The sequence below is a fragment of the Neolamprologus brichardi genome, chromosome 14, assembly GCF_056152115.1.
Source record: "Neolamprologus brichardi isolate AB-2024 chromosome 14, ASM5615211v1, whole genome shotgun sequence".
Lineage (NCBI taxonomy): Eukaryota > Metazoa > Chordata > Actinopteri > Cichliformes > Cichlidae > Neolamprologus > Neolamprologus brichardi.
In genome coordinates this window covers 34,234,892-34,257,060 of record NC_142117.1, presented here as the reverse complement: position 1 = coordinate 34,257,060, position 22,169 = coordinate 34,234,892, and the positions used below count along the sequence as shown (strand labels likewise).

General features: G+C 40.1%; 1 protein-coding gene across 2 annotated transcripts in view; it reads right to left on the bottom strand.

Moving 5' to 3' along the window:
- eml2 (EMAP like 2) overlaps positions 1-21,659 on the bottom strand; it is a 32,644-nt gene extending 10,985 nt beyond the window's left edge. The window contains exons 1-5 of one of the 2 annotated variants that reach the window (XM_087851193.1): positions 21,380-21,659; positions 10,413-10,640; positions 9,818-9,935; positions 9,357-9,458; positions 561-589 (exon numbers count right to left, since the gene is read on the bottom strand). In XM_087851193.1, the coding sequence (XP_087707319.1) occupies positions 561-589; positions 9,357-9,458; positions 9,818-9,935; positions 10,413-10,640; positions 21,380-21,452 (550 nt within the window). In that variant the 5' untranslated portion in view covers positions 21,453-21,659. Of the gene's footprint in view, positions 1-560; positions 590-9,356; positions 9,459-9,817; positions 9,936-10,412; positions 10,641-16,818; positions 16,936-21,379 lie in introns of those variants that run through there. The other variant, XM_087851194.1, reaches the window with a different exon arrangement.
- Positions 21,660-22,169: the final 510 nt, after the last annotated feature.

Here is a 22,169-nt window from a genome sequence, read left to right as displayed (position 1 = left end):
ATGTCCAACAGAAAAAAAACAACAAAGTAAAATAGCATAACAGCACACCACCTCACAATTCACCAGCGCTTAAAAAGAAGTCACATTTTTGCTTGTTAAATATATATTAATGGGAAAATGCATAAACAGACAAACAGCTTCACATGCTTAACACTTTCCAGCAGTTACAGATCTTTTGTTTTACAACGTATTCAAGATCTCCAGTAGTCTCGTACTCATCTTAATGGGAGATCTTCTGCATTTCCAACATGCTCTAAAATAATTTAAATGGGACATCACTATCTCTAATGAGAAAATGCATTTCTTTGAAATGACAGTCAGAAGAATCCTTCAAGAGTTCTTCGAGGACTCCTGAAGGCTAATTGAGTTTCACACATGAGAGGCTGCTCATCCCCTTTACAGCAAATTAAAGTGTGACAGTAATTGGAGGCTGAGACATAACAGCTAACGCAATTATCACACACACACACACACACACACACACACACACACACACACGCACGCACAGAGTACAGTACAGACAAAAGCAAAGCAATGGTGGGATTAAAATTGTATTTTACCTGCATTGAAAGTGCATTCTTTGGATTTGCTGGAACACAAAAAGAAAGATGGTGTTACAACTTCAATTAATATTATTTTGCACATCACACGATAAACAGCATGAATGTTACAATCATTTTCCGAAAGTGCTGAGAGGTGGTTATATTATGTCTTTATAAATTATTTACTCATGCTACATCTCTCACCACAGTTAATGGAAAATAGAGGGCAGACACACACAGAGTGTACCACACGTGTCCAAAGATGTGCACAACTTTTCGCCATCAGAGGATGAGATGATGTAGTCTGAAGACAGGATTTAGGCCCATTTATTGAATATTACATTCATACTAAATACTATAAGCCCTAAAATGTGCAAAGTGAAAAGCATATTTTTAACAAAATGAGTCATAACTGACACGCAACATTTCCAGTATGACCTTTGAGAAAAGTGATTATTTACACTCCTTAGATTACTTTAGAAACTGCACCACTGATGGCAAGGACTATAAGCAGAGGCCTGAGGAGCTTTCAATCAGCCCAGACACGTCAACAACCAGCTGACAGTTGAGGCAGGAACTGGAAAGATCAGATCTGGTGCATACGACTATAGCTACGATGCAATATGGCACACTTTAATGTAAATAACGTCTTCACCTGAGAAAAGAAATAGTGGTGCTGTAGAGATTTCTGCGGGTACTCTGGTCAAACTCATGCCATGTCAGAAAACATATCAAAGAATATCTAACAGATTAATTTTCTTTGAACATTCATAGAAAAAACAAAACAAAAAAAACAAACAAAACAGGAAGTGGGGTATAAATCGTGCGGCTTTGTTGTGGTTCACAGTTATCAAACACAGCGACTGGTTTTAAAGGTTTGATTAGGATTTAAAGGTTCATTTCTTATATTCCTAGAATATGAATATAAACGATCACCTGGGAATAGTAGGTAACAGGCCTGGATACACAGAGGACCAGAAGACCTGATACTGAAAGGCCGGTTTGATAAAAATTTGATGAATTTCTTTTATCCTCAACTTGGCGAAACAAATAAAGAAAACAACAGTAGCTTGTATTTGCCCCAGGCTGGGCAAGTTGATACACATTTCTTTAACATTATATTTGATGCCTAAAACTTTCCAACTTGCTAGTTCTGCTGTGTAAACAGGTTTGTAAAGACGAGTCAGCAGACACAAAGCAAACAGAAGTCCACTTGTATTCGCAGACAGTGTCAGCGCCTATCAGTTCACACGGCAGATGTGAAACAGTGTGACAGAGAAGCATCGCAGTGGTCAGAATTAAAAGATGCCACACAGACAAGCTAAATGCATTTACAAGTAAAAATGACAACCGGCGAGTCAGCCACTCTGCCAGGATCCGTGATTAGACCTGCCAATCAAAACCTGCCACATCAGCGAGAGCTGCAGATGTCCCTGAATCTGCTGTCACCCAATCAGAACTGCCTGCCAAGCATTTCGGCGCATGCTGAGAACTCAACCTAACCTGTCTGGATGCCATCAACCAATCGGGCTATCGGGATGTTGAAGCGCTGCCTCGGCTGACAGCTGGATGTCACCATGGCAACAGCAATAAAGGTAAGGCTTGATAAGATAAGAGGGAAATGGAGGTTTGGTCCTCGCAAAGCAACAAGAGAATCAAGAAAGACGTGCTTGACTTTTCTGAGTATTTCTATGGAAACACAGGTAAACAAATGACAGCAGCGAACACACTTCTCCTTCTCGTGTAGATTTATTGTACAACCACAGAGCAAGTCATATAATACAGATGAGTACTATGAGGAAAACTGCAGTGACACAGGATATTTGTCTCAGGTTCACAGATAAACCACTCAAACTAGAATCAACATCTTACTATAGCAAAGTTAGTTTAGATTTAGGCTTAAATCCAAAGAGAAGAATGTAATAAGCAGGCACTGAAGATCATCACCAACCACACATGGCTGAACTGAGTACTCACTACACACAGTTCAACATTTAACTGCTGTCCAAGCAAACTATTATTTATTCTTTTTTGCTTTGTTATTTTGAGATAATAATTTCAATATAATATCCATTTATTTGCTGTACTTATTAAGTTATCCAGCCTTGATCTGTTATGTATGGATCTGTAGGAGGAGTATGACTAAGAAAAACAAACAAACAAAAACCTGGGAAGCGTCTTTTTCAACCTTTTTGATTTTGCCAGTAGTTCCACATTAAGTGAATGATTTTGGACACAAGCTATCTTTTGGTTCCTGTGATATGCGTTTTGTGAGGAGACATTTTGCCACATATTCTAATCGCTACCTCTTTGAACATTAATGTCAAATATGAGGAAACTCCCTGAAGGCTTTCAAAAGAATTGTTAACACCACAGCGGAAAAACCTCAAAGCATGAAACCTCCATACCTGGTGGGTCAGTTCAAAAAACAAACTAGTTGACAAAAAGCTTTACCAAGGCTGCAGTATGAAAGTAACACATACAGAAACTGAGTGAGTGGGAAAGACTGTGGCGTACAAACATGAAAAGACCCCAGGCTGTGCCGTGTGTATCCTGATATTTGTTTAATGGGGAGTTTACTAAATAAAATCTTGACATTATTGAGACATGTCAATAGCTCTCTAAGCTTACGGGTCAACTGAAACAATGATTTGAGATTTCTTTTATAGGTTTGTTACAATGTGAACAAGGGACCTATGCAAAAAGAAACCAGGAAAACAAGATGAGAGCCTGCGTGTGTGTTTGAAGAAGATTAAAGGACAGCAGAGCAAACAGACGAGTCATCTGAGGGCCTGTGTGGCGTCTGTTGTGTCTCTGGGCAGTTAGAGGCGACCAGGAGGGGTTTCGGCTCTTTAAAGCAACCACATAAAGCCCTGTTTGTTCCTTGAACTGCGAGCATGTGTTTCTGTTTGTGTGCATGTGTAAGTGTGGTCTGCCAGGAAGATGAGGCGTGGCATGGCTCTAGCCAATAACAGAACACGATTGATCCAGAACCTGTAATTATGGCGGTCCATGCTGCGCAACTGGCAGCCGGACGGGGCACATAACTCTGCCTCTACAACCCAACGGCAGCGGCCGTCACTAGTCACCGGGTTTCCAGGCAGAGGGAACGCACAAACAGACCTCTCATTAACATGCAGCACCGAGGGTGTAGTTGGCCTTTTCTGTGGGCTCTCCGAAAACACAAAGGGTTCTTGTAAGAACCAGAGGGCACTAATGAGCACAAATGCAGCTACAGAAAGATTAAAAGGACCGACATTTTTGTGCTGGACCATTTGTCGCTTTGAATATATTGAACTTTAACCACTTTTTGCATGCAACAAAATCAGGATATTTTATCTTTAAACTTAGTGGTTTGAAATAATAAACGGATATTTTTAATCCTGAAGCTCAAACTTGCAAAAAGCATTGTTTTGTTTGTTTGGTTATCATTTTTTGCTGTTTACAAGAGACACCTTCTCTCTTTCTTATATGAAATCTTAAGTACTAGTTCCATCCATCTGGGAGATTAGAGTGATGCACACAGGGAGGCAGAAGATGTTGTGGTCCGAGTAATGGGACTCATCCCCCTGAATTGTGGTGGGAGTGGTCAAGAGTGCATGCATCCATTTCCTGCTCAATTAGGACTTAAGTACTGCAGCAGCTATAACAACAGACATGAACATAGTTGACTTTCTTCATATTTTCACTTGTGCGCAAAATACATTAGTGTATTTTGTTTCAGTCATAAACTAATCAACTCTGACACTTATGAGGCATCAGATAGTTTTCAGATAGCGAAAAAGGGAGGAAGAAAAATCTGCATTTTTAATGCAATGTTATGCTTTCTAATGATCGTTAGAATCAGAATAGTTTCATCTAACCAACTTCAGATTTCCTGTAAAATTATAAACCTCAAAAAGCAAATGTAATACATTCTAGATCCAAGTGATACAAACACAAAAAGGAGGAGATGACAGACTGAACATGATATGAATCTTTTCCTTTTCCGTAGCGTATGCAAACCCTGTACAATACTCGTGCTACCCTAACTTTGAAATGACTTATTATATGAAAATAAAGACAGACACATTGATGTTAAACTGGTTCAACGTGGTGCAAAATAGTCCTCTCCAATCAGACACATGCTCAGTAGGTTTGCTGCATGTAGAGCAGGATGTTCAATCAATGTTATCAATGTTTCTGCAAGCTGTGCAGAATTGATAATGGCAGCATCAGTCCCACAGCTTTCTTAGCTTCCCATCTCTGGTCATAATGCGACAGAGGATTACAAAACAAAAGTCTTAGGAGCATTTTGAATTGATGCTCAATTAGCTACTTTTAACTTGTTTCGGAAATCGATGAATTAATTTGGAAAAAAGTGCACCAAGCTCAGCAGCAAATTAAAGTAGAGCAGATGATGACGGGTACGTTGTAAAACCTGAACATGCGTACTATTCTTGTTGAAGTTCAGGGTGTCCAGTAAAGCAGGAGCTCTGTCTCATCTGCTGTCAGAGTCAGTCAGGTCTAACAGAATAATGAGTTAGCCGACAGATCTGCTGAGTACAGAGCGACTGGTCCGATGTCACATCACATTCACCGAGTCCCATCTGTCTGTGTGCGTTTCATAACCAGGCAGAAATGTTCATTAGCAGCCAAAACAGCAGCTTACGCCTAAAATGGTTTAGCATTCACATAATGTAATGAGTTTATAATAAAGAAATACACTTGAAGAACAAAATTTTTTTCACAACAGCCAGATAGATGGTTTTTACTTTGAATGCACTTGTTATGTGAATGTTAGCTAAATAAATAAGCATTTGTAACTCACCTTATTCATATTTGTTTGAACCAAACATTTAAAACTCAAAGTATCACACAGTTTAGCATTTTTTCATAAGACCTGCCCCTTGCCATTAGGCTCATGGTCGATGAAGTCATCAAGCTTTGTTGTTTTATTCATGTAACCATGCAGCTGCCCCTCCCCACAGCCCTGCAGACAGAGAAGCCGACTGCATCTAATGGTTTGCGTGACAACGGTTTCAAAAAGGAGCACCACTTCCCCTGAATGTCTTCAAACCTAAGCACTGACTGCTGACTTTGTTTGGAGTGAAAACAACCAAACATTTCAGAGGGTAAAGCCTGAATGCATTTACCCACCAATAAAAACTGTATTTAATTTTCTTTTCATTTAAACTGCAGCTGAGGGACTAGTTGTAACAAAAACAAGTAGCTCTCTTTATAAAAGCTGTGTATTCATTTTCCATAATGGAGATACCAACCAGCCATCCAAGGTTTAAAGCTACACAGTTTCCTTTATGACATGCAAACAACTTAGGTCGTAATTAGCATGTCTTTGCCTTTCAAATGATTCCCAAATATATCTCTGCTTAAAGTCTGCTTCTACTCTACTAGTTAATCATTGACTACTCGTTGTAAAGCAGCAAATTACCTGGGTGATTTCTTCATGTCTGCAAGGTTTCCGTTACACTAAACGTCAACACTGGTGAGCAGTCAGAGCGGTTCTTCTCCTGTCCAAAGCCACACCAACACACGGACTTCCTCCTTCACTCTGCAAACTTTTAGCTCAGCCTGAAAGGTCATATTATCCAATCAGAATCCACTTCCTTATTGTCCAGGCACACCCCTTTCAACTACCACGCCTCCCTTTTACCAAGAACTGTTAGAAACATGATACATCAGCAGAATGAAAGGAGTAATGGAGACGGTAGAGGAGAGGAGAGAAATCAGGTCATATCATCCAATCAGAATCCACTTCCTTACTGTGCAGACACGCCCCTTTCTGCACAACTACCACACCTTCCTTTTACCAAGAACTGTTAAACATGATACTTGAATGAAAGGAGTAAAGGAGACAGCAGAGTAGAGTAGAGCAGAGTAGAGTAGAGTAGAGATAAGGATCAGAATCAGGCCGCCAAAGACTATAATCGAGTCCACTGGATGCTTTGGAAAAATGTTTATTTAGACATTTCTGGGTTTTTGTTTTGTGTTTTGTGTTTTTTTTAAACCATGGTTACACAGCAGTAAAATTCAAATTAAGGACAGTCAGTGAAGTAAAGTTTTACTTTACTTTTACAGTTTCTTCCAATTTGAACCATAGAGATCTGCTGACAGATTTCTTTCATTTACCACAGCAGCATTTCTTTACCATGTAAAAAAAATTGACACGCACTGCTGAAATGTAGCTTCTTTTTCTTATATTAAGATATCGCAGCGATTAAATGTGTAAAAAACTTCCTTGAGCCGACAGGAAGCAGAGTTTCACTGGTCTGACCCACCTAAGTAGTTTTTATGCGCTTTCTGCAGTTTTGTCAGTGGTGATTACTGTGGTCATTATACATAAATAAACATAAATAAACACCAGTGTCTTGAAATACCCCCCAAAATTGAGCTCTCTCTTTTAAATTGCCTTTTCAAAAATGTAACTATGCCCTTGTCAAAAAAAAAAATCCTATTAAAGAGCAACATTTTTATTGTTTCCCAGCTTAAGATGCATCAACACCTCTGAGAGGATGATTTAAAACAACAAGAGTAAAACCAAAGACTGAACTGATGTATGATGAAAAATCCATCCATCCCTCCATCCATCTTCTTCCGCCTATCAGGAGCCGGGTCGCAGGGGCAGCAGCCTAAGCAGAGAACCCCAGACCTCCCGCTCCATGGCCTCCTCCAGTCTGTCCGGAGGACCTCCAAGGCATTCCCTGGCCAGCCAAGAGATATAATCTCTCTAGCGAGTCCTGGACCTGGCCCGGGGCCTCCTCCCGGTGGGACATGCCCAAAACACCTCACCCAGGAGGCATCCTTGTCAGGTGCCCGAACCACCTCAACAGGCTCCTTTCAATGTGGAGGAGTAGCAGTTCTACTCTGACCCCCTCCCAGACTGCCGAACTCCTCACCCTCTCTCTCAGGGGGAGGCCAGCCACCCCTCAGAGAAAGCTCATTTTCACTGCGTGTATCTGCGATTTCATGACTATGATAACTAATGATAAAGTTCGCTTATATGAGGGACCCACATGTTTCATTCATTTGCTGTGGTATGCTGCTTCATCAGTGTCCATTATAAAGTCAGCATTTTAAAGACAAACAGCTGAGTACCTCGAAACATCTGGAATCTATTGTACTGACTGTAGAAACTTAACAGTTGGTGAGAAAAATCAGTTAAACAGTCTGAATAACTGAAGCCTCACTTACACACGTCTATGTTGTCCTGTAGGTACCGCACACATGCTCATTTTATCCATGATAGGTATCTGACACTGAACCTACTGTTACACCTAAAACACTATGATCTTCTCTAGATACTATACTAGGACTTACATTTACACTGACACTGCTTTCTTTATAATAACAATTTTTTTGCACTTTTCTGGGATGATAATGGACGGAGAGTATCTCCACATACATTGTAAAGGGTCAGGTTGCTTATTATTTTACTTGTTCTTCACCGTTTTTCCAGCATCTGACTGGGACAGACTGCCAGACTGGTTCAATTACTGCCAGTTAAGTCTGCCTACAGACAGAAGACAGTGCAGCGGTAAGACAGCTCATTACGACTAACCCACTGAACTTCATCACAGTCCTTCTGACCCACAGTTTGTTAGAAAAAAAGTTTTCAGACTGGTTGTCATGGCAACACAGTCGAGCAGCAATCTCCAGGGATGAAAAATGAAGCCTGCTTGGAAGTGGTGAAAACTGCAATCCCTAAAATGACCACTTGAGACAGACTCCCATGCTGTAACGCCCAAACCTAATGACTCATAATGACTGTTTTTCCACTGCAAGGCTCAGCCTCACAGCAGAACCATACTTGCCAATCTTAAGACCTCAGAATTATGGAGGCATTCAAAAAGTGTGTGTGTGTGTGTATGGAAGGGGGGGGGGTATACATATACATATACAAAAAACTGGCATTTTACAGCATTTATTTATTTAACACTATTTATTTGAAGTAAGTTAAATGTCACCGTTATTACTGTCCCCCAGCCGGGGCTGTCCATTTTCAGAGGCTGCATCCATGTGAGGACCCCTTCGTCCAAAAGCTGGGTAGGCCAGAAGTGAGTGACTGTGGCGGTCTAGCTCTCTCGGTGGAGTGAAACTCTACGGTCTACTCCTTGCTATCTAAATATAACCGGACGCTGGCGTAAATTTTGGACCATCTCACACTTCTGTTTTCTGTTTGACATTTATTCAGCTGTGTGAAAACCCCTGGAGGAACCCACCGAGGGATTAATAAAGTTTTATTTAATCTAATGTAATAACTTTAATCTCTGCCAAACCGATTTACTCAGGAACAAATAAAACACTGAAAAAAGTCAAACAATATCATTTTTAGGTTGTCTAAGTGACTTATATATCATGTTTAACCTGAGTAGCGAAAGACCGCGGAGGGTTGTAAACGATGTGCCGGGAGTTCGCTGTTCTCGCCGGCTCAGATATTTGAAGTTCACACAGCTATATTCCCTCCTCAAAATATGCTAAAAGTTTATTTTGCGACCCAGAAAGAGTAATAAAACTAAGTAGCTGTCGCCATTGTTGGAAACGTTTCTTATAACTCACCCATGTACGCATTAAGGCTTTAAGTTCTGCATTATTAGGGATACTTTTGATAAACCTGTGGGAAGCAGGAAGGCTTTTGGCTCTCTGCTGGATTTCAGCTTCACCACTTTGACTCGCTCTAAAATATTTGTGCTGTTGTTGCCTTTTGGAGCACTTTTATTGCATTATCTGACAAACAACAGGGTTTAGCTGTGGTCAGTACTTTAGTGTCCCAAACATTAAGAGTTTTCCATAGAGCCCTCAGATAAAGGCTGTTACCTTTTGCCACCAGAGGAGCTGCTGGAGGATGTTGTTCGACTCCGACTCTCCGCCCCCATCTCTCGCCTCACCAGGGTGAGACGCTCTGTGGACATACTCTTTCTGAAGAAGGGAAGAGGAGGGAGAACTCTTGATGTTTTGATGAACAAACTGTAACATTACCATTTTTTACATGAAGTTATAATTGGGTTAAAAGGGGATTAAAAACAACAGTTGATTGCTAAGTTAATGCCTAGTCAATTAAACTTAAAGTATCAAACAAGAGAAAGTAAAGTGTACTTGATGATGCTATTTTACATAAAAGTAAATTAACTTTAACTGTAAATTAAAGAATACATCAAATTTCAGTCCATTTTATTAATGTGAATAGGGGATTAAAAAATAGGGCACCCTTGCAAATGAAAAATGAAACGTTTTGTTATGTTGTGTTCAGCATCTTTGCTTTCCATTCTTAATCCTACCTCTTTATAGACTGTAGCACCTCTTTCTTTGGAGATGAAGGCGAAGAAAGGAGACGTTTCTGTTGAATGTAGCCGTTACTCAGAGGTCGGGAGGGAAGAGCCTGCAGGAGCTGTCGCACTGAAAGAGAAGAAAATGCCATGAGCACAAAGTGCGTACAGCTTCCCAGTTCCAGACCCCCGTTAAACTTTTAATTTACCACTCCAGATCAATCTTCAATCTGTCATCAAGGGAAACATAAGATTTCTATATTTGGCATATAAGCAAATGTGATTTGCATGCTCAGCTTGTTCAACTGACAACACAAAACTTTCATTTTAGCGGTGGCAGGCCATTCTGACTTGTGACGAACGTAAATTAAAAGAAAGTATGATTTTATATCAGCATGTATTTTTTGTGAATAGTTTAGCAGCAGCAGGATTAAGTCAATTTAAGGTATTTATATCATTTCTAAATACTAACATAGTAAAAGTTAAGAACTGCAGCACAGATATAGTTGGGATCTGAAACCACCTGATTGGCGAGCAATGACATTTATCTTGGAATATGAAAAGCAGCAACATATTTCAGCTTTACAGAAGCACTGATGTTACCTACCCTTGGTAGGTGGTGCTGCAGCTGTAGTGGCCAGAGATCTCCTCCCAGCATGAACGCCTACTAGTTGCTTCCCTTGGCTCTGCTCCTCGCAATAGCCGAGCCGGCGCAGGGCATCAGCCAGAGCCGCCTTAAGCAGCTGGATCTCGTCCTCTTGTAACTGCAGCCTCTGCTCCAGGTGAGACACCCGGTCCTCCATGTCCATGTTGCTGCTCGCTGACACAGTGTCATCTGGAGAGTTTAAGTTTTAATGAATTCTAGGGGTTATAATGTAGATTTCAAGAGTTAAACCAGAGAGATAAAGGAGTCACATGCAGCTGCATATGGGATTGTGAGAAAAGAATACTTAATAAAAAACTTAAATAAAAAATAACCTAAAAATGTTTACAAAACAAAAAACAAACAAATATCACAATGAGTTTTCAGAACTTGAGGTGCACAATTTATTTTGGATTTTCTCTAATCCACACAGGTTCAAAAGTATACATACACCTTCAAACACCCACTAATATTTGCTTAAATGTCTCTTTGCAAGTTGCAGCTCGACCAAACACCTTTGGTAGCCATCAACAAGCTGCTGGCATAATTCTGGCTGCACATTTGACCGATCTTCTTGGCAGAATTGTTATAGTTCACTTAAAGTGATTGGTTTCTTGAATGTACCCCGCTTTTAGTCCACAAACTCAGTTGAGCTTAAAAGTATTAATTTTGGAGCAGGAGCTTCTTTCTTGGTCCGCACTTTCTCAGTCTATGGTGCTTCAAAGCTCACGTTAGACCTTCAGAAAAATACTGATTTCCAATTCAATTAAGTTTTATTTATATAGCAGATTGGTCTCAACGCACTGTATATTGTAAGGTAAAGACCAACAATCAAATGACAACCTTTGAGCAAGCCCTTGGAGACAGTGGGAAGGAAAAAAATCCCTTTTAACAGGAAGACACCTCAGGCAGAACCAGGCTCAGGGAGGGGGCTTTCCCAGCTTTCAGAGGATTAGTGAATTCAGTGAGTGCTGTCAAACAAATCTTTTTTATGCTGACAAAGAGAAACTACCAACTGTAGTCAATTATGATCATTAATGAGACGTTAATAGGCCTTGGTAAGTTAGAGGACACTATAGAACCTTCAGCACTACTCATTAGTGAGTGCACGCATATATTTGAGCCTTGAGGTGGACTTTTGATCCTGTGTGGATAACAGAAAATCAAAAATAAATCCCAACATGTGCACCTAATCCTTCTTTTTCAAAGTCATTAAAGATGTGTGTCGTACAATCGTTCCACCCCGGAAAAAAAAAAGAGTTCAAAGAAATCATTAAAAGCCCAGGATTACCATGATAAGCGCATGTAAACTAATGACCGCAGCTATATACAGGAACTCTTGGGGTTATTCTTTAAGAGCAAGCATCTGTTTCAGTGTTATGGATATCCGCTGCTGTGGCTGCTGCTTTGTAAATCAGTGGTGTTAAATTTCTAGGTGGGGACAAGAGCTTAAAGGTATTGTGACCATTTTCAATAATTCAGACTGAGAATGAGTGTAAATGACAGAAGACGAATAACAGCAGGAAGGAAAACCAATCGAGAACATGCAGACGGGGAGGAAAAAAGAGGGATAAGACAGAGAAACAAAGCTTGTTTATTATGTTTTTGTGTATTAAAGAGGAAATTATGAATATTTAAGTTCTAATATATTAGAAAATTTAGAAAATGGGGTTTCAAACTGCAGGTCAGAGAAATCTGGAAGCAGGAAAACAAACTAGCTCCTCGTTTCCTCTTCGTAGATGCATTTTTTCCATGAATAATATTGGCAAGTTCTCAGCGCAGATAAACATATTACATTATCTGTGACCACAACACTGGATGCCAATTTGCACTGAGCTAGTTAAATGCTTTTACTGTGGAGCTGCAGCATGAGGACAGTAAATTAAACTGCATTTATTTTTCCAGAAACGCCACCACAGGCACAGACTTTTCATTAATACATTACTGTAAGACAGTGACTTAACAGCGCTCTTGGAGACTATGCTTTAAACTTAAAGGTACCCTGAGGATTTTTATCAACCACAGCTTGCTGTGTGGAAAAATCTTTTGACTGGCAGACCCGACATGTTTGTGCAGTCTGTGCATTTGTTTGCAGCATTTGTGCCTTTTTTGTTTATGCAACCACTGCTGACAACTGCAGAGGGCAGTAATCGGAGGAAAACGACTGCTGGCTGAAACAAACACGGATGTGAGCGATGAAAACGTGAATTCAACATGACTGTAAATTTGTTACTCAGTCTTTTTGGTTTGGATATGCTGTATAACACTTTTGTTTCCCAAATCATTTACAGTACAAACAGCCTGGTATAGTGACTAACTGGTTCAGTGTGAAACGTGATATTTCAAAATGAGTATTTCAGTAAATGTATGTATTAGTAAAAACATGCATTTTGCTAATAAATACACGTACAGGAATTCATATAAGCTCCTGTTGACCTCAACCCACACACATCCACCAAGCTGACTACCTCCGGTCCTCTCCAACTCTTTTCAGCCTAATCGCACCATCTTTCCGTGATGACATCATCGTGGGCTGGCGAGCTTATCAAAGGTAAACTGCCCGGTGTGGATTATTTAAATCTCTGACCCACATTATCAGATTACAACCTGATAAAGTGAAAGACAAGTTTTCAGTTGGACGCATCATCACAACTGTTCATGAGGTCTGATCTCACAGCCACCATCTCCAGATCAAAAATACATATTTCCATTCATACGTTAATACTTTCAAAATCTTATAAGTATGGAAAAAAGAAGGAGGTCCTGTCAAATGGACAGGCTGAATAGATGAGGTGTACCCAACAAAGTAATGTGTGAGTGTAAGATGATAATTATCTTTTATCTTTCAGATCTTGTTTCATTAACTGGTTGCTCAAAGACTGAAAAGGGTTTAAATGAATGTTAATAATAACGATTTTTCTACTTCACTGGAACAAACAGTGAGATATCTAACGATCACAAACAAAACAAGCAATATTTGTAAACATCAGGTATTGCTCCAACTTTACACAGTGGTAGTGGTGTGGAAAAGACAGATGAAGCTATCGTTTATTTACAAATAAATCAAATATCACCATAAAACAACAACAAAAACAGCCAGGCTGCATTAAAGATGCATATGCATTTGAAAGAAAAAAGACCATGACATGTTCATGTAACCCAGAAATATCATAAATGGAAAAAAATGAGATGATCTAGCACAAACTTCCTCCCTGATCCGTGTTATTTTTAAGTCATCATGTGATCGCAGCATTTGTGCAACAATGTTTATTTATGAACTTGCAGTAAAAGAGCGCCACTCTTCAAAAAGGGATTTTATACTTTACACTGCTTCAGCACAAGGCACCACGATGCTCAGCATTGTAAACTGAGACACAGGCACTACTGTTACCCTTACTGTGTTACATTTCATAGTCAAATGACACAGGAAGAAGCCATGAGGAAATTAAGCTTCCGATTTACATACAAACATGAAGTTCAGGGGAGATTTGCATGGCAGAGTTGACCTACGCAGACCAGCATCTAAGGTAAGATTGTCTCAGGCCTCCATCACTGTTTCTCTTCTTCAATGAAAAAGCAGTTTGGGTCTCTCTGTTTAACACAATACTTACAAAAGTCCATCTACAAGAAAGAAGCAAGAAACTCTCCCGCTGGCTTAAAATGCAGTTATATTGACACATTGTATACATTAAATAATGTAATTTCAGTGTCACCAGGACATAATTACTGCATGTACAGAGTCGCCAGTCAGCCCTGATAGAAACTGTTTACAATGTTTGCTGACTTTTCCCCCAAATAATGAGTTTTTTGTTTGTTGTTCTTTTTAAAAGGAATGAGTACAAATAATTAAAACAAGCTGAAAATGGAGACACAAAACTAGGAATAGTTGTCAGCTGAAGAGAAGCCAGAATGTAGGTGGGAGGAGATCACGAGTTGAACTAACCGAGAAAGGATGAAGAGGTGGGAGAAGAATTATTCATTTTTATCTGACTACTGCAGTAATCACGTTTATCTAAACTACTGCGACTACTGAGTGCACTTAATTAAGGAGACAAACAGAATGAGGTGGAGAGACAGCTGCAGAGACAAAATGAAACAACCTAGAATGAACAGTTTCGCCATAACAGGGCTTTGCAATACTCAGACAGCTACAACATGAACTCCTTAGAATATAAAATACTTTGCTAGTTTGATTTTGGATCAATTTAAGGGTATGAATATTTGTAACTTAAATTCAGGTCCCTAAATCAAAGGATTTCATCTCCTTTACAGGGGCTATTTTAGCACCTAGAGGTAGAGGTGGGGGGGGAAATTGATACTGTGTAGTATCGTGATATTTTGTTTGCTAATAATGTATCGATACAGGGACAGCAGAAATCGATATTTTGTTACAAACAATTTTTTCGTGGCCTGGAACACGGAACTCTGACTTCAGAGCATGTTGATCCTTTTTCTGAGCAAGAATCCTGACATTCCTTCACTGTCCAAATGTGTTTAACATTTTTTATGGCAGCAATAAACATGACAGTTTACTTATTTTAATTTAAGACATGTTTTATTTTAATTAAGTTTAAAACTTTTTTATTTAATGTAAAATTATATTTTGTTTTAATTTACTTTCAAATTCTTCAGTTGCTGAAGGGGCTGCATAGTTTTCATAAACTGCATAGTTCAGAATAGCTATAATTGTACCAGATGGTTGCGTTCAGTTAAGTTGGACTAGACTGTAATACAAACCGTTCAGTTTGTCAACAATAAAACTGAAATGAGAGAAAGACTGAGTGTGAGACTTTGATATTAGATAAAATGAATATTGATAAAGTTTACGTACAGAATCTGAATATCGCAAAATATTTTTAAAAATTGCAATAATATCGTATCGTGAGTTGTATGGTGATTCCCACCTCTAGCTTACACAAGCCTCTTCATGTCAGAGCTTTATCAACTGGCAACAGATTGAGCTGAGCTTCAGTCGTGTAATCTGATGCTAATGTGCTAACCTTATTATGTTGACATACATGGCAGCCATTCATGCGAGCATCTCGTAAAAGTGCTTTTTACAAGTTTCGTATAAACATTTAATATTAAAAGACACAAACTAATGTAGGTTTATTTGTTGTTTTCATAATTGCACTGTGTGCTGTGCTGCTAACACTGGTCACAAAGCTGCTAACATCAGCTTTATGACCATCCATCCATTTTCTTCCATTTATCCAGTTCTGGCTGGAGTCTTCCCAGCTGTCACAGGAGAGGCGGGGTACACCCTGGACTGGTCAACTGGATTTGAACCCAGGACCTTCTGGCTCTAAGGAACAGTGGTAACCAAGGTACCAACGTGCTGAATATTGTGATGAAAAACAAAATCCACTGGTTTTGGTCATGTGGTCATGAAAGGAAACATATTACACTTGTTTCCAGCTTCAGATTTTATTGTAAAATGCATGATTGGCAACTTAAAATAATCCACATTTATCCCATAATACAGTGTAAACCTCCAGTTTAAGCTTTGCCTGAAACCACAGCTTTAACCCAACCTTTTCTGACTGATTGCGCCTCGCAAACAACACAGCCTCTGCCCCTACTGTACACTGATTTCATTTGAAACTTTGTCCACGTTTAATATGAGAATACACATTTTGTACTGTACACCTATATGATGTGTACAGATCTAACTTTATTCCCCTTGAGGTGCGTTTGTGTTGCTGCCTGATGAGTTGCAGAGTTTGCACTAGACTTGTTAAATGTTACTTAAGAAACAAAGTAATCAAGGAGGCATATGGTGGCACAGGAAACAGTAAACAAAGAGAGATCAGCAGAGTTCACTTCTGCTGATTCTATCTCATCTACTGACAGGACACCTGTTTAAAGAGCGCTGCAGCACCGGCTACTTTTCAATTTGCCCTTGAATCATCTCACACACACACACACACACACACACACACACACTCTTGCTGTCATATAAACCCAAGCCCGGATCTATTTGACATTCAGTAAGCATTACACACACAATACGAGCTAACTTCCATCTCCAGCACAGCACAGCACTGTACTTTAAGCAAAGCTGATGTGAGGATAATACAGACATGGCTGCTATCAGGGAACACAAACATGCCGACAGATGGAAAAAGGTAGTAGACAAAAGAAAAGGATGGATGGAAAAAAGAAAGTAACAAAGAAGAAATCAGAGGGAATGGAGTAAAAAGAAAAACTGATGGAAGAAAAATGTGGATGATGAAATCCAGACGAATGTGTAAGTGTGATCCTGTCAAAGAGGTAGGGAGGTCGGCACAGGACAATACGAAGATTGTTGGCTGCTGGAATATTTATGGTGCAGTGAAGTGATGATGAAGGTGGAGCTCGATGTGCCTACCTGCCATTGTGCTACGCTGAGTGCCTGGTCACTCCTCCTGTCAATCAACCAGTCACTCAATCCACAGAGCAGTCAGTCAGTCAGTCCACTTGCCCTCACTCTTCCTCCTTAGAGACTTCCTGGACTCCCACTCCCTCCCCTTCCCATCTGTGACCGGTGCTTGCTCACCCTCTCGCTCTCTCTCTATCTCACACACACACACAAAAATAAATCATCACCCATCCTCTATTGCTGACCCACTCCTTCCTCCACCTCCACTTCCTCCTTCCTGTGCCACTCCCTCTTCCTCCTCCCACTCCCTCCTCCTCCTCTCTCTCTCCTCTTTTTTTCCTACTCCTTCCCTTACATCCCTCCTCCTGTCTCATTAATTAGCTACAGGCAGAGAGAAAGCCGAGGCAGAAGGGGTGGAGCCTGGCTTAGGGCCACACAAACACACTGCACCAGCATCAGCATCAGCACAGCCAGGCACCACCAGGAAGAGATGCTGCGATGTCCGGGATCAATGACATGCACTCACACACCCACAGAAAGGATACACACCACATGAGAATAAATGCCACCACTGTAGTCTGTGTCCTTGCAGGTAAAAATGTAAAAACTGTCCAGTTACCATGCAGTATATTCTCATTCAAGATCTACATGCACTCATCTGGAAATGTTTCAAACTGGTAACAACAGTATGGCCGATTTTGGTGCTTTAAAAGATGAGTCTGTGATATTCTACAGACAGGAAAAGGCCAAAACCAATGATAACAGATCGATTTCCAGTCTATGTAGCTAAAGTGTGACACAGCTTAATCTTCTGTGCTGCACTGTATGCTGTTTCAGCCTCCTTAAGGGACGATAGATTATAATGCCAACACCCCACAATATTATAGAGAACTCCACTCATTGCATGATCCCCAATGAGCAGCACCTGGTGAAAACTGGGAGGAAGAACCTTCAACAAGAAGAAACCTCATTTCACAACACCTATACCAACAAATAAACAACACAGTAAATCTTACATTTTAAACACTTGCCTTTTGAATTGAAACCTCAGCGTACCATGAAGATAGAAATTGTTCAGCAGACTGGTGCGTGACGCTTTTTTCTTTTCATTGCCACTAAACAGAGTTTGCAAATGGCAGCTGTGCAGCGTACAGTATGCCACGATTGACGGGTTCGTCGCTGTAACGCTCAAACACTGCTTCAGCCGCAAGTCATTTCAGGCTTCAGCTGGAGGAACAGACTGTACTCTGCACTGGCAAAGTGGCACTCTGCAGGTTGCACAGCATCACTTTGCACTGTAAACGGGGTCCAGATGTCAGTATGGATTCATGCACTCATGCGCGTACTTTCGTAGAAACAACAGGTGCATGTTGTTAAATACCCCACTGCAACAAAGATGAATCATAAAATATGGATGTGCAAAGGGAAATGGCCCATTTAGAGTCTTGTTTCTTTAGATAAAATAGTGAGATATGAGATTTAGTTAAAAATCTTTTTCATGCCCCACTGATGACCAAATTAAATTTGCATATGAAATAATAATAATAATAATAATGGATTGCATTTATATAGCGCTTTTCGGGAACCCTCAAAGCGCTTTACAATACCACTATTCATTCACTCCCACATTCACACACTGGTGGAGGCAAGCTACAGTTGTAGCCTCAGCTGCCCTGGGGCAGACTGACAGAGGCGAGGCTGCCATATTGCGCCATTGGCCCCTCTGGCCATCACCAGTAGGCGGTAGGTGAAGTGTCTTGCCCAAGGACACAACGACCGAGACTGTCCGAGCCGGGGCTCGAACCGGCAACCTTCCGATTACAAGACGAACACCCAACTCTTGAGCCACAATCACCCCAATAATGCAAACTATTATTAAAACCGGAACCCAAATAACAAAACAAACTAAATTGCTAGTTAGCAGCGTAAACCTCCTGTCGACTCTAAAACAACAGCACGGAGAGAAGTGAGGCACACTGAAATTTATTGTGAGGCCATTAACGACGTCTGTGTGCAGACTTTAATAGCTGAGAATCACTTAATGTCTGTACAGTGTGTCCTCATATGTCTCTGTGCTAAAGTATCACAATATGAACAAGTACATTCGATTCAAAGGACAACTGTGCGATTTTGAAATGCGCTCAAGAGTAAAAGCTCTGAGGACTGAGAACGAATGCATAAAGTAGCCTGATGTGTTGTATTTACCTCAACAGCATCATTTAGATAAAAGCTATAAAACCTGTCAGAACTGGAAATGCTAAACTAACTCATTATACTGCCCTACAAATAGAACATCCAGCTTTATTGGAGCCAGACGTTCAACATGTTCAAAGAGACTATGTGTTTAATTTGACTAGAAAATGTTTTAAACACTGGAGAATCCAAACTGCATTTGGCTCAAGCGTTGACCAGGACATGACAACAGATCGGATCAAGATGGAGGATCTCTGGTTACAGCAGTGAGAGGACAGATGGCAGACACAAGAAGATTGACAGACAGGTCAAAGGAAAGGGAACGAAACAGGGTGCTTCAATAGACACGTAAAAGATGACACATTTTCGCTAAGTTAAACTCTCTAGAGCTTCCTGTTGCTAACAGAGTCTACTAACAGAATTATAACACACTCTGTTCTCTACTTAGCTCGTTCCTGTCTACCTGCAGCCTGCTACCTGCAATAAGACACCATCATGTTATTCTTATGACTGATTCACACTTCACACAGGCATATTTCAGCACCTAGTTTAAAACTAAACACTGTTTATTGTCTGACTGTAGTATCCAGACGCAGATTAAATACTGTGCTTCACCCTGTTGACCAAGGAGGGTGCAAATTACTTCTGTTTTTGCTTTCAATAATTTTAGCAGTAGAGTCCCCACTCAAAGTCACAATCCAAACCAGCTAAAAACAACCCCATGGCATGTTCGTGCATGAAAACGCTGTGGTGAATAGCAGGTAAAAAAAAATACAGTCTGAAAATAATACAGCAACCATAATGTAAGAAATCAGCCTGCATTTAATTGGATGAGAACCTACAGCCTTCATGGCACACAGTGACACCTCATTAACGTACCCACTTGTATCTTAAATGTCCTTCAAATAAATAGTCCGAAAAGGAAACTTGTCAGTTTTATCAGATGGCAATAACCTACATATAAAAAAACAGCAATGTATTCATATTATTAACTGCTGATTTAAATCAAAGTGCCATTTTTGTTTTAACATTTAAAGTGAAGAAGCCAAAAAGCCAGTCATTATGCATCCAAAGTGGTCCAAATAAAGCAGTTGACCCTCAGCTGCAGGACCAGCTGTCACTCAACAAGCCTCCACTGTAACTTACAAGCAAAATTTTCCTCTTTTTGTTTTAATTTGAGCTCAGCTACTCTGAAGATCAACGAGCCGAGGCTGTGCATTTGTCTTACAGTTTAACTGAAATCATTATGATCCAGGAAGCTGCAGGAGGCTTTGGACCGCCGCCTCCACCAAATGCTTTGATTGGCACATGCTCCTTCTTGGATAACACACATCACAGCTCTGATCAGACTCTCACGACCCCTCACTGTCTCCCCACCTGCTTCTCAATATGGCTGTCTGTGAAGTTTAGTTGACTGCAGGGTTAATGCAATCCACAGATACTTCCCTAAGATAACAACAGTTCAAACGCCTTAAACTGCTCCACCGATGGTATTCGCATCTTCACATGAATCTCTCCACAGAGACAATTTGTCTAAAACAGCCTTAGAAACTCATCACCACCTCGTACACCTGTCACAATCCTCTAGCGTGACCACAGATACGATCTATTCTAGCAGCATCAGGCGAGCATTTGCATCATATTTGTTAACCAGGATGTGACTGACACAGGCAGACGAGGCAGGGGGGGAGAAGGAAACTGTCAAATGGCCATCAGTGTAAAAAATTAAGCTGCTGCTATTGCGAACAAGACAAAGTTCCTATTCATGATGGCAACCACAATCCCTCCACCACTTTAGTGCTAAAGGCAACAGGTCAATTGTATTTCTAACAGCGGTTTATGGCCCTGAAGTGTGGTTCTTCACTCATGTAAATGACTTAGTGATGATAACTCAATAAATTTTACTCTCTAACTATTAAAAACACAACGCTGTCAGAAAGAGATCCTGAAAGTGTCAAACAGCTGGGAACTGTGGAAATGAATATAAGCAATATCTAAATTGTAATAAAAAATAAATAAATAAATAGATTAAAAATAATAGAAATCTTTGTGCCTTCAAACGCAGTTCACTTAAAATGTGTTCATCTGTTTTTATTGTTGCAACTAAAAAAACTGTACGTTGACAACAGTGTTAAAAATAAGTAAAATCATACAAAGCTCATTACACAAACACAAACCACGTAAGCACAACATCAACATCTCTTCTGATATTTTTCAAAATATATTTTAAAACGTCCTCCAGAAGAATGCAAAAACATGTTTGTTTGTTTTCTCGATTTTTCTGAATGAAATAGGAGAGCTGTGCAGCTGTCTGGACGGCGGTGTTTTTTATTTTCCCCCTGTTGTGTGTGATGGAGAGGAATGAGAGGCAGCTCACCGTTGTTGCAGTACTGTAGCAGCAGGTTGGTGCTGTCATACAGGCTCCCACACGAAGCTACCCGCTCCGACATCCTTTCCTCCTTTTGTTATCTCTTCTGTTTTTCCAACTCTCACTCGTCTGCTTTGTCCTCCTTTCACCTCTCTCCCTCTCTTCTCACGCCGTTACCCCTTTCTGTCTCATCATACAAACACGCACACACACACACATACACACTTTTACCTGCCTCAGCTCTCCGGCTATTCCCGCTCCTGCCTTACTGTCACCGTCAAGTGCACCCTGTGGGACAAACTGCACTTCCTCTGCGTGCTTTCAAAGTAATATTCAACAATGCTCCTCAGCCACTTAATATGATTTGGAAGACTTATGCGATTGTGAAGTAAATTTTGGACTAAATTAAATGTAGATTTTAATACAATATCAAAACAATACAGATTAAAAATGTTTCTATATAGTCACCTTAATTTATACAAATGACAAAGACTCTGCAGTGAAGTTATTTTGAAACACTATGGAACCTAAAAGACATTCAATTCTACTGGTCAGCAGGATATAAGCAGTTTAATCTGACTTTTCTTCTTTTAAGTAAATGAAAAGGTAATTATCTGTAATGTTTTAAATTTATATTTCTGGGGACATTTTTATTTATTTTATGTTATCTTTTTTTCATTACTTTTATTTATTTATTTACTTTCTTAGTTTTGGGTCTCCTTTGCAATGGGACCCGCTTTTATTTTGAAGGGAGAACCATGTTTCTTCCGGCAATAATCTAATTGACATCTTCCCGTCT